Here is a 12,235-nt window from a genome sequence, read left to right on the forward strand (position 1 = left end):
TAGATTAATCAAGGGAATCTATCTTGTTAAAAATAAAAAATTAAAAATCTTAAAATAAAGTTTGAACAAATTTCCGCGCGCCGATTTTCTCGCTAAATAATTTTGATCGTGAATTTGTTATGAACCAGTCCGATGGCAGGATGTATTCAGACTGATTCACTGATTTGAACTTGGTGCAGGCGATGCTCTTGATGACTTGTCTGGAACCTGAAACCAGAATCAAAGCGACAAGCGTAACTAATACACTACAAGTCAATGTTAAATGTTTTTTCTTCTTCCAATATCTAATTATCAATTTTTAGTCTGTCCTTCCTTTATTATTACAATAGTAATAACAAGCTGGACCCGTCCCTTGAACTTGGTGCAGGTGATGCTCTTGATGACTTGTCTGGAACCTGAAACCAGAATCAAAATCAAAGCGACAAGCGTAACCAATACACTACAAGTCAATGTTAAATGTTTTTTTCTTCTTCCAATATCTAATTATCAATTTTTAGTCTGTCCTTCCTTTATTATTACAATAGTAATAACAAGCTGGACCCGTCCCTCCGGGAATTTTTTAGCCCGTAGTTTATTCCATCGTGATTAGAGAAAATCAGTACCTATCTACCTACCTAATTTGTTTAATATTCAGTTTATTATTATTCTTGATTTGATTTTTTGATTTTACTAACGTGTTGAAACAGAACCAAAATGAGTAACTTTCCTCTTTGTAAGCTATATGTACCAAATATCATCAATGCTGAACAAACTGCCTGTGGAATAGACAATCTAAAACAAAATCATGGAGTTTAAAACTTGCAAATCTGTTCGTTATTTCAATGATCTCTTGTCCTCATCTGTTAGATACCACAAGTTGAATTACACTTGGTTTCAATGTCAGATACCATTTGAATTATTCACTTACCTTTTCCACACACTTGTGTGTCTGTACATGACGTATTCTACCGAAGAACTTGTCATCCATAGTCAGTGTGTCTGTACGTTTGTTTGTTTTGCCATAATTCTCGGACGGTTTGTCCAATTTTGAAGAAATGTTGAACACAAATGAAAATTTCTCATCAGATCTTTTGGGCCCATCTGACTACGCAGTATGAATACGTATATTACTCGTATAGTAGGTACACATGTAATAAAGTTATATGTAGTACCTACCTATGTAGAATTGTAGATGTTTCGCTTCCGTGCGTGACCATATGACCACTATTAACAAGTAATTGTACCTACTACCTATGTACCTAGATAGATACCTACCTATGTACCTAGATAGATACCTACGACCTATGTACCTAGCTACCTAGATAGATACCTACCTACATTTGGAACGAGGAAAATATCCAGAATATCATGTTAATCTCTACCTGATGCTTCATAGTATGACAGAGAAATAATAGGATGGTCTCTTCCAATACAAGGGACATAGATACATAGGTACTAATATACTAATACTAATACACAGTCTATCTGACCAAGCTAAACGTATCATAGAAACGGAAAATGCCAGCCTAGTTATTTTGAAAGGTATGTTTCGCTTTTTTAGGAGTTTTAAATATAAAGTTCTACCTCTCTCGCAGTTTTCATTTGTACTACCAATGACTCCTAGAGTAGATACTTACCATCACTCAAATTGCTGTGTAATCCTCCATCCACAGAGTCACCTAGGTAATGTCCGACAACCACATGAACACCTCTCCTGTCTATGTAATCCTGCTGATTTCTTGCCAATCTGAAATCAGATACATAATATAATTTCTTGAAAATCTGAACTAACACTTAAATCTGATAATGATTAAGATTTCAAGTTCATGAAATAAATGACGCAACGTAGACGAACATTTGTGTCTAAATTTGGAGGATGGATCCGAGAATGTGAATATGCCATTCGACGAAACTTGAGTAATTGAACGACCGAAATGAGTTCCATGTTTTGTCTTTTTACTTTCCTTATCCTAAAGGAAAGAAAGTAATGTAATCGAAGCAAATTTTCGATGGTCAGTTTTTAGTGCCAAAACACGTTTTGAGTTCTCTAGACTAGAAAGTTTCAGCCATTGGTCCGTGTGTGTCTGTCTGTAAACAAGATATCTCAAGAACGGTAAGGGCTAGAGACTTGAAATTTGACATGCAGCTATCTAATGTGACAAAGATGCGACACGAAACTTTTGGTTAAGATCGGTGCAACGGTTGGCGGCATTTTACCGCTTTTTGGCGGTTTTCAGTGTAATTCAATAATATCTCGGGAACGGTATGAGCTAGAGACTTGAAATTTGGTATGTAGTCCACAAATGAGACAAGAATGTAACACAAAACTTTTGGTTAAGATAGGTAGGCTTGCCAAATATCCAAAATGTCGATTCGGGACGCGAATCCGCGAACATAATTGCCAAATCCGCGAACTAGAAAGTAAGAAAGAGGGTGAAAGGTTTAACGTTAGTATATACCTGCTAGTTTTCAATGAGGGGGGTTTCACCCGGTATTCGGCGACAAGCTACCCGCCTCACCCAGCCTGAATGGGGCCGCCGCAGTACCTGACTGCAGGTTAGGGATGAACTGAATTTAGTTGTATTCGATTATGTGAAATAAAAGTCAGTCATAAGACAAATTTTCTACGGAATTTTAGTTTGAACGTAATGGCGCCACCACACTTGCTGCCACGAGCGCTTACGTACTGTTTCCACTTTTAGGGATTTTGTCCTTTCTCCGGGGATTTTCGAGTTGTGTGAGGGATACAACAGGAATTAAGGGAGGATATTGAGATATTTACAACTAGATGAGGGATTTTAAGCGAGTGGAAACACTGGGTAAACATGATCGAGCTTGGCAGCGGGTGTTGAGATTCGGCCATATTGACTGACTTTTATTTCATATAATCGAATACAACTACTTAACTCTTCACTTCCAAGACACAGACTCAAGTTCCCAGCGTTGACTAGTATAACCATTGCAAGCATTAAGCACCACAGGGTGTTGAGATTCGGCCATATTGACTGACTTTTATTTCACATAATTGAATACAACTACTTAACTCTTCACTTCCAAGACACAGACTCAAGTTCCCAGCGTTGACTAGTATAACCATTGCAAGCATTAAGCACCAACACACGCGTTTTGTTTTGCCGTACCAATTTAAATTTTTTACCGTACGGTCACAAGCTGGCAACAGTGTCGTGATGTGACGATTTGTTTACTTTTCGATTTTCTCACACGTCGACGAAAACAACAACAGACAACAGGACTGATAATTTTGTGGAATTCGCCTTCCAACTTTCATTTGGTTGGAAGTTTTCTCATTCCCTTTTAGCCGTGAGAAGTTGAGAACTCAAAGTATCCTTCAGGAACACACACAAATCGAAAAACAATGGCCCCAAAACAAAGAATGAGAATAGCCAACGAAAAGGCCAGCAAGAACGTCACTCTGAGAGGCATTCTCATTCCCTTTTAGCCGTGAGAACTCAAAGTATCCTTCAGAAACACACACAAATCGAAAAACAATGGCCCCAAAACAAAGAATGAGAATAGCCAACGAAAAGGCCAGCAAGAACGTCACTCTGAGAGGCAATGTACCAAAGACATCAGTAAGTACCTACTACCTACCTACACTTAGTACCAAGTTTTGTTCCATACTATCTTGGATCAATAGATATCCTCTTGTGCTCTATAGGTACCTTGTTTAATCATGTAAGATGATGTATCTATGTCCATCACTAGAAAGCTGGGCCTGAGATCAAAACTAGCATAAAAAGTAATGGGTACAAGCTTACGTCAAACATATTACTTAGTACCAAGTTTTGTTCCATACTATCTTGGATCAATAGATATCCTCTTGTGCTCAATCTATAGATACCTTGTTTAATCATGTAAGACGATGTATCTATGTCCATCACTAGAAAGCTGGGCCTGAGATCAAAACTAGCATAAAAAGTAATGGGTACAAGCTTACGTCAAACATATTGTCTTAACCTACATCAAAAGCTGGTGAAAGCCAATCAAAATAATTCCAACCAACCTAGTTAGCTTGGAGAGGATTGTGTCTGCCTTGTAAATTTTTGGTCATGCTTTAAATTCCAACCCAGGGTTAACATTGGCTTGAACAGATGAGGTTTGTTTTCAGAACAGTTGAGTTTCTCTTCTGCCATTCCCTCTTTGATTTTTGGGACAAGAAGCCCATCATTGTTAGAGTTACCTCTATCAAACTTTAAAAAATAAAATGAAGTATGGAGTCTCTGATGTAATATTATTGAGAAAAAAAAAGCACTCCTGAATGAGAGATCACTATTGTAAATAAAGTAGGTAATTGTTGAAAGTTTTTTTTTTATGAACTTTGTAGGATGTAGTGATTTAAAGGATAAATGTAAAAAAAAATATAAAAAAAATACGACTCTCGGTAATTCAAACCTTCAATAATTCGAACAAATTAGGTAGGTACATAAGTACTGATTTTCTTTAACCATGATTGAACAAACTATGGGCTAAAAAATTCTCAGAGGGATGGGCCCAGCTTGTTTCTCTCTTGCTAATTCGAACATCTCAGTAAATTGAAACTCTCAATAATTCAAAATAATAGTCAGGTCCCTCCAATTTCAAATTATCGAGAGTCAACTGTAATAAAATTGTCTTTTACTGATATTCATTATATCTTTTGTATCGTTTACAGAAGCCCCAAGAAGAAAAATATCCTGTTGGACCTTGGTTGCTGGCACTCTTTGTGTTTGTTGTCTGTGGCTCTGGTATGTAAATATTAATTTATTTTCCCCAGAAATGAAAAACAAAAAATTACAACAGGAGCTATAGTCTTGAGAAGTAGGTAATTTGTTTTATTTTTATGCCTGCAAAAGTACCTTATCATCATTGAAATAATGAATTTGAAGTTTTCTCTACACTACATACCTAGTTACTTGATTTTATGCAGACCATTACTATTGCTTTTTTTCTCATTTCCAGCTATCTTCCAAATTATTCAAAGTATAAGAATGGCATAGTGACATGCTAGCACCACCATGACCACCACTACTCTTATCTCAACATCATGATGCTACAGTCATCTGCCACCAGCACAAGATAAATTTGTATGATTTTTTTTATTTTATCAAACAAATAAGTATTGATTTAATTTCTTCAATATTTCTCTCCTTTCTTATAGTTAAATGATAGACCCTTTATTATTTTAAGCAATGAATATTTTTGTCTTTGAAATTCCCTTCAACTTTTAAGTATAAAGTGTTTCAAGTGGGGAATAGAATATACCTTGTTTATCCTACCCGAATAGGACTGAAAAGTCCCTTTACCCCAGCAGTCTAAACAAGGTCTCGTATATTTGATTGCTTCAGTGTCGTCTGTCTGTCTGTCTCTCTGTCCCCATAGAAGGACTTATCAAAACCTAGTTGATCTATATATCAAATTAAAGGTCTTTTTACCAGGAACACGAAAATGGTGGTGCAAATTTTGTCCAGAAAACCATAAAGCCAAAAAACCAAAAGAAAAAAAAAAAAACTGGTTTTTGGGGAATTTTTTTCACATTTTCTCACACAAATGAGCTCTGATCTTGAAATTTGTCACAACAACCTATGAACTCAAAGCGAGAAAGTTTTAGATAACACTTCAGTTGTTATTTTTAGACCGGTTTTCTCTAATCACTACAGGCTAAAAAAATTCCCGGAGGGACGGACCCTGCTCGTTTTTTTTTTTTTTTTTTTTTTTTTTTTTTTTTTTTTAAGAAGAGCAACAAGAAGCCTTGTGATGTGATGGAAATTGAAGAAATTAGAAAACAAAAAATACAACACCAAGGTACAAAATGCAAACCCATTTGCAGATTCTGTCAAGCGTAATGACATCAACCGGAGTAGAACCGGACTACTTCAAACAGTACATTGCATGGATTTAACAACTCACTGAAGACAGGAAAGCTTGAGATAAGAACTAGAAAATCATCTTCTGTGAAAAATACAACACCAAGGTACAAAATGCAAACCCATTTGCAGATTCTGTCAAGCGTAATGACATCAACTGGAGTGGAACTGGACTACTTCAAACAGTACATTGCATGGATTTAACAACTCACTGAAGACAGGAAAGCTTGAGATAAGAACTAGAAAATCATCTTCTGTAAAAACTGAGACATTACCTACTGTACCTAGGTACATACATCTACATAATTATGTAAGTAGGTATTCCTACCTACATTTTTACTTTCTATTACTACAGTATAGCAAGCTATACTAGTAATGAAAGTATTTCAATCTTTTAAAAATCTTGCAAATTTTTATTTTTCTCTATTTGAGCAAACATTTTCAAACACAATATTTGCTCACATGTAATACCCCTGCAAACAAATATTTATATTTCTTGTGCAAATATTTTCCCACTGAGCAAACAAGTTAATCCTAGCTTTAGGATCATTAGTGACTTGAGTTTGTAAAGGTTTCTTTATGTTTAAAGGTAATGTTACACTAAGCATGCATTGTTTGCAATCATTTTTCAACAAACATTGGCTTGCAAAGAGCGTTTGTGTGTGCACGGAGTTGATCCGGCTGCTGTCGGTTTTTCAGGTAATGTTACATTACCTTGGTGTAACATTACCTTGTTACAGCCTCTCTATATTTATTTTGATTAATACAAGTTTACTTCTTGACTAGCTTTTAGACTATATTTTATCGGTACTTACAGGGCTTCCAACATTAATTTTGATCTTCAGTGACCTAGATCAAGCTGGAAACACCAATTTAAATAATGGTTAAAAGTAGAACAGAACACCCACTATGATGAACAGGTTTTTGTACATGCTAATTACCTATCTAATTAATTATTTAATTACTAAAATCCTTGTAGTTAAATGAAATTTAAATTTTCGCGCTCACCATTATCACCACAGAGAAAAAATAGTGACACACGCGTTTTGTTTTGCCGTACCAATTCAAATTTTTTACCGTACGGTCACAAGCTGGCAACAGTGTCGTGATGTGACGCTTTGTTTACTTTTCGATTTTCTCACACGTCGACGAAAACAACAACAGACAACAGGACTGATAATTTTGTGGAATTCGCCTTCCAACTTACATGAAACACATGAATTAATTTAAAGGGAAATAATCAAAATCTTACAATAAATGATGAATTGGCTTGTTAAGTACCTACAACTGTTTCAGGAATTTGGCAAATGTGTTCAAGTAATTCTATTCTTATGCAGGTACAATGGTACATAGGTACATGAAAAGCTTTCACAAGTACCTAGGTATGGTAAAAGTCCTTCATACAAAATGGATGTTATATTACATACAGGTCATTATCATCTTCGTTTGGTTTTCATTGCTTTTTGCACAGCCTTGAGAGTTTGGGCACTAATAGGTTTTCTTTTTTTGAAATCTGGTTCTACTGGAACCTGACTGTCCTCACTTGTTTCTGTTGGTAAATGTAAATTAATAGGGAAATGAAATTTATCTAAATTGATAATTCTAAACTATAGTCAAACAGGTACCTTTACCTTCTCAGAAAATTTGTTTGAAAGTTTAGGTATCTACTTCCTTTCCTGTCATTTACTTCTAAATTTCTGCATTGGCATTACATCAAAATTATAGTTTTCCAAAATAGTTGAAATTTGAAATGAAGTGTATTTGAATCACAGTATACTATTGATAGGACTGTTGTTGTCTTGTATAGTTGCTGCAATGCCAAGAACCATATTCCCAAAAATGTAAACTATATCACTCCCATAGTTTAATTCAGTAGTTAATAAAAGCTATTTACAAGGAGGTAGCCATTATTACATTCCACAACTTGCAAAGAAACTTTTTATTACATAGGTTTTGAGTAATGAAAAAAAGAAAAAAAATAATAAAATACATTTATTACTTTTCTTGGTCAGATAGGAATCTTTATTTTTAAGTTCATTTTATGTAATAGTTGGTTACATTTCTATTTTAATGTAGAACATGTATTTGCAATAAAATCAACCATAGTCGGGTCTAATTTGAACAGAAATGCAAAATTGTAAAACACTGATACTTGTTCCCCACGTTCTGTGCAATGATACAGATGAACTGTAGTACTTATAGAAATGTAACCTATTTTGTACAAATTTATTTCATTTATGTTTATTTGTTTATAAGAAAATGTGAAAAAAATCCCCCAAAAAACCGGTTTTTTTTTTTTTATTTTTGACTTTATGGTTCTCTGGACAAAATTTGCACCACCATTTTCGTGTTTCTGGTAAAAAGAACTTTAATTTGATATATAGGTCGACCAGGTTTGGATAAGTCCTTCTATGGGAACAGACTGACAGACAGACACCGACGCGAATACAATAGTCCGTCCACTATACCTTTTATTATTAGTAATAATAAAGGAAGGACGGACTAAAAATTCGATTTATTTTTTATTTTGTGTCAAATTATTGAAATGAGTTCTAAGAAGTTATGATCATTTGAGACATAAGCTGTTCTGATAAGAACATTCAAAGGGATAATACTTGAAACCTTACAAATCTTAGAATTCACCCTCTAAACAAAGAAGGAAAAAGTTCAGCTGCTTTTTGTTAGGACCATTTTAATTGTTCCATTATTATTTATGCATAGAAATTTTACTCCTATGCAGCAAAAAAACCTTGACATGTTAGCTTCTTATTTTAAGCTCTACTTTTGTTGTTTTTACATCTCTCCTGAGCATTTTATGTTTATACTTCAGTTTTGAGTTTGGAAGATGAAACATGCCCAGATTATTTCATTCCAGCTAATTAAAGAAAATGAGATTTATCTTTAAAATTTAAGTGATTAGTTTTTATTTCATACTAGGTTCATATGAAGTGTACACTGCTATGGCTGAACAAAGCTCACACCCCTTGCTGTTTGATAAGACTTGTACATTCTGATTTAGTTAGCAGCATGACAAGGTCACACCATGATTGATGTTGGTTTTATGCCCTATACAACTTGTTTATTAACAAGAAACACATGAATCAATTTAAAGGGAAATAATCAAAATCTTACAATAAATGATGAATTGGCTTGTTAAGTACCTACCTACAACTGTTTCAGGAATTGGGCAAATGTGTTCAAGTAATTCTATTCCTATGCAGGTACATAGGTACATGAAAAGCTTTCACAAGTACCTAGGTATGGTAAAAGTCCTTCATACAAAAAGGATGTTATATTACATACAGGTCATTATCATCTTCATTTGGTTTTCATTGCTTTTTGAACAGCCTTGAGAGTTTGGGCACTAATAGGTTTTCTTTTTTTGAAATCTGGTTCTACTGGAACCTGACTGTCCTCACTTGTTTCTGTTGAAAATAAATCTTCAACTGACACCATTCTCTCTTTTGGTCTTGATTTTTCACTGAAGAATACAGACTTGGCTTTTTCACTGAGATTTTGTTTCTTGAACAGTTCCAAAAGACCCCAGGATTCACTTGGTGTGTGACTAGGTTTATTATTACTGTTTGCTGTTGACTCCAAAGTCCATGATGCATTTCTGACTTCTACTTTCAGTCTTTCTAACTCTTCAAAGCTAACATTCTTGCTAACATTAAGACCTCTCTCCAAAGGATTATTTATATACAAAGCTCCATGTTCTGGTTTAGGTATGGGACTACCTAGATAAAGAGAAATTCCTTGGTTATTGAAATCATATTGGCTGTAGAATTCAAAGAACCCAAACAGTAGGGTTGTCAATGAGTCTGTGCTCTGCTCTGGTATGGAAGGATGGAATTGCAGTTTGGTGATATCTCGAACAAATGTACAGTTAACACCATCCTCTGATATCCTTCTATCTTTGAGACTTGCTTCATCTATTAACAACTTGAGAGGTGGCAAAACTTTCACTGATTGAAGATAGAAGAGCACAAGAAGTGTAAGAGAGAAATTAGTAATCCATCTGCCTGGTGTAGGATTTGTCAGATTAATATCCTTGGCCCACTTCTTAATGGTGAACACCAGAGGCCTGACTCTCCAGTCTATCTCACCAAACAAATAAAGTAACTCGGCCATATACAGTGCTGTCAAGTTTGTCATAGACAAGTCACACTCAAGTGCAGACATATCATGATTGTATTTGATGATTGGAACACGAGCACCTAGGATTCTCTTTACCTGACTACATCCTGGTAGAAACAACTGAGTGCAGACATATCATGATTGTATTTGATGATTGGAACACGAGCACCTAGGATTCTCTTTACCTGACTACATCCTGGTAGAAACAACTGTAACAAATCTCCCACTGTTTCAAGATGTCGAAGTGTCTGAGATCGTTCACTACCTAGTGATGATTTACAATGGAACATTAAGCGACATTGATCATTATCTCCTTGACTTTGTAAATCGAGCTGTAAAACTAAATCCAGGTCACATCCCAATTTACCAAAATTATTCACTGAAGATCCAAAAGGGAATATAGCACAGAGTGGGAATAAACCTGATAAAGCAAGTTCTACTTGATAAGCAACTAAAAACCTGAGCCGAGTATTTATGTCATTCATCTTGGTAATGTTGTGAAGTGTTGTCATTTGCTGAGTGATTGTGTTACAACTAGCAAGACATTCTCTAACATGATCTTCTGTTGGTGGAAAAACATTGTGAGTATCACAGTTAATCTTTGCATAGTCACTCTCATCTGATAGTTTAGTTTTGTTCTTGTTTGCTCTAAACCACAGGAATGGAGACCTCACAGGAATAACTTGACTCTTGTCTAAATGGCCACACTTGTTTAAAATCCTTCGAGTAACCTGAGAATCTTTCATCTCGACAATAACAAAGTGTGTTTGGCCAGGCAGTGTATAGTGATGCATGGACTGGACAGTGCCAAACTGTGAGGCAAATGAGTATAACTCATGACAAGATTTCTCTGATTGTACTTGTACCAGAATACTTCTCTGTGCTTCAAGTCTTCTGTATTCTATGCCTTGATCAAACGGAACAAATGATTTTCTTGAACTGGAGTTTCTGAATGGTGTAGGAGGTGTTATACACTGAGAAGAGAACTTACTTGGAACAAAATACTTGGACAATACATTCCCACTGGGATCTTTTAGAGCTTTAGAAAAAGAAAAAACATTTTTGAAACTCCACATTTTTCATTAATCTATAATCTAATAACCTCACCTCTAGTTTCTTTTTCCAAGATAGTTATTTATTTAAATTTTCGCGCCAGGATTATTATTTATGACGATCCTGACGCACTCTATTAAGGATAATGTGAACTTCATATAGGCGTAGTAATGGCGCGTATTTGAATTCATTCACAACTTCAGTACCAGCGCAGCGGCCAGCGGCGCGACTTTTAGAACGTTGAATGCACTGAAGGAACGTTGCGCGTGGTTAGCATATAGATACCTATATCTATAGATGGGTGACCAACTGCTAAGAGTGCTAAGCAATCACGTGCTGCTAGGTTACTGGCTCCTCTCAGGCTGAGTGAGATTTAAATTGAGGAGGCTGGTAGCTTGTTGATGCCAAATGGTGGCTAAAAACCTAGTCATGAGAAGACCCAAGTTGTTAAAAGTGACGTTAAACCCCTATAATAATATATTTTATGTACCTACCTCGTAGTTTAGTTAAACCCCTATAACATATTTTATGTACCTACCTCGTATAGTATGGGTTACCATTACCACCCTCTTATTTGTTAATGGAGGAGTTGCAAGTGGGTAAAAATTATAAATAAATGGTCGATTCCTTTGTAAAAAGTTGGGAAAAATCCAAATCTGAGGTCAAAACTCCGAAAAAACAACTGTAAAAGGTCGAAAATTCAATTTTTATAATGAAAAAGTTCAAAGATTTGTGACGTCAAACTTAACGCAGTTGCTATTTTTGTCCGCTAGGTAGCGCCACTATGCAAGCACGCTAGCGGCGGAGCAGAAAGAACTGCGCAGAAACGTATGCGCACAAACACATTAATGCGTTACCTGCAAGGGAGCTTTGCTCGGGACATTTGATGTGACGTCATCGCCTACGGGAGCGTATGCCGTGACGTCAAAGTTTACGATTTGCCGGTATTTTTTAAATCGATTTATCTCGGGATCTAGAAGTCGTAGAAGAAAAAGAAAAATTCCGTTGGTCCTCATTTTTCCTGCTCTATGACTTTGAAACACCACCCAAGTAAGCGCAACTGATCTATTAATACCTAGCGCCAATTTAATCTAAGTAAGCACCAATGTACAATGTAGGTACGTACCTACATATTATGTATAGCTAAATATTATTACCTTTATTATGTGCTTCTATTTCCTAATCAATTCGTTCAATATTAA

At 35.6% G+C, this 12,235-nt stretch overlaps 2 protein-coding genes and 1 long non-coding RNA gene across 6 annotated transcripts; 1 reads left to right on the forward strand and 2 right to left on the reverse strand.

Annotated features, from left to right (window-relative positions):
* Positions 1-70: 70 nt before the first annotated feature.
* Positions 71-6,774, reverse strand: LOC113472019. Its single transcript, XR_003394497.1, has 2 exons — positions 6,659-6,774; positions 71-207 (listed from the first exon to the last, which is right to left on the reverse strand). It is a non-coding gene; the product is annotated as an uncharacterized LOC113472019 (long non-coding RNA).
* Positions 3,169-5,259, forward strand: LOC103520120 (stress-associated endoplasmic reticulum protein 2-like). 2 transcript variants are annotated; one of them, XM_008485220.3, is made up of 4 exons: positions 3,169-3,278; positions 3,420-3,572; positions 4,652-4,724; positions 4,939-5,259. In XM_008485220.3, exons 2-4 carry the CDS (start codon positions 3,489-3,491, stop codon positions 4,974-4,976), a joined length of 195 nt encoding a protein of 64 aa, XP_008483442.1. In that variant the 5' UTR covers positions 3,169-3,278; positions 3,420-3,488; the 3' UTR covers positions 4,977-5,259. The 2 variants fall into 2 exon arrangements, with proteins under 2 accessions (XP_008483442.1, XP_026687357.1); XM_026831556.1 differs by lacking the exon at positions 3,169-3,278 and having other exon boundaries at positions 3,418-3,572.
* Positions 6,775-7,129: 355 nt separating the features above from the next.
* On the reverse strand, positions 7,130-11,699 carry LOC103520136 (poly(A) RNA polymerase, mitochondrial). 3 transcript variants are annotated; one of them, XM_017448612.2, is made up of 3 exons: positions 10,177-11,699; positions 9,233-10,087; positions 7,130-7,356 (listed from the first exon to the last, which is right to left on the reverse strand). In XM_017448612.2, the coding sequence occupies exons 1-3, from the start codon at positions 11,054-11,056 to the stop codon at positions 7,280-7,282; spliced, it is 1,812 nt and encodes a 603-aa protein (XP_017304101.1). In that variant the 5' UTR covers positions 11,057-11,699; the 3' UTR covers positions 7,130-7,279. The 3 variants fall into 3 exon arrangements, with proteins under 3 accessions (XP_017304101.1, XP_017304104.1, XP_026687349.1); XM_017448615.2 differs by having other exon boundaries at positions 9,233-10,076; positions 10,166-11,698; XM_026831548.1 differs by lacking the exon at positions 7,130-7,356 and having other exon boundaries at positions 8,353-10,076; positions 10,166-11,697.
* Positions 11,700-12,235: the final 536 nt, after the last annotated feature.

This window comes from Diaphorina citri, unplaced genomic scaffold, assembly GCF_000475195.1.
Source record: "Diaphorina citri unplaced genomic scaffold, Diaci psyllid genome assembly version 1.1 scaffold69, whole genome shotgun sequence".
In the NCBI taxonomy this organism is placed as follows: domain Eukaryota; kingdom Metazoa; phylum Arthropoda; class Insecta; order Hemiptera; family Psyllidae; genus Diaphorina; species Diaphorina citri.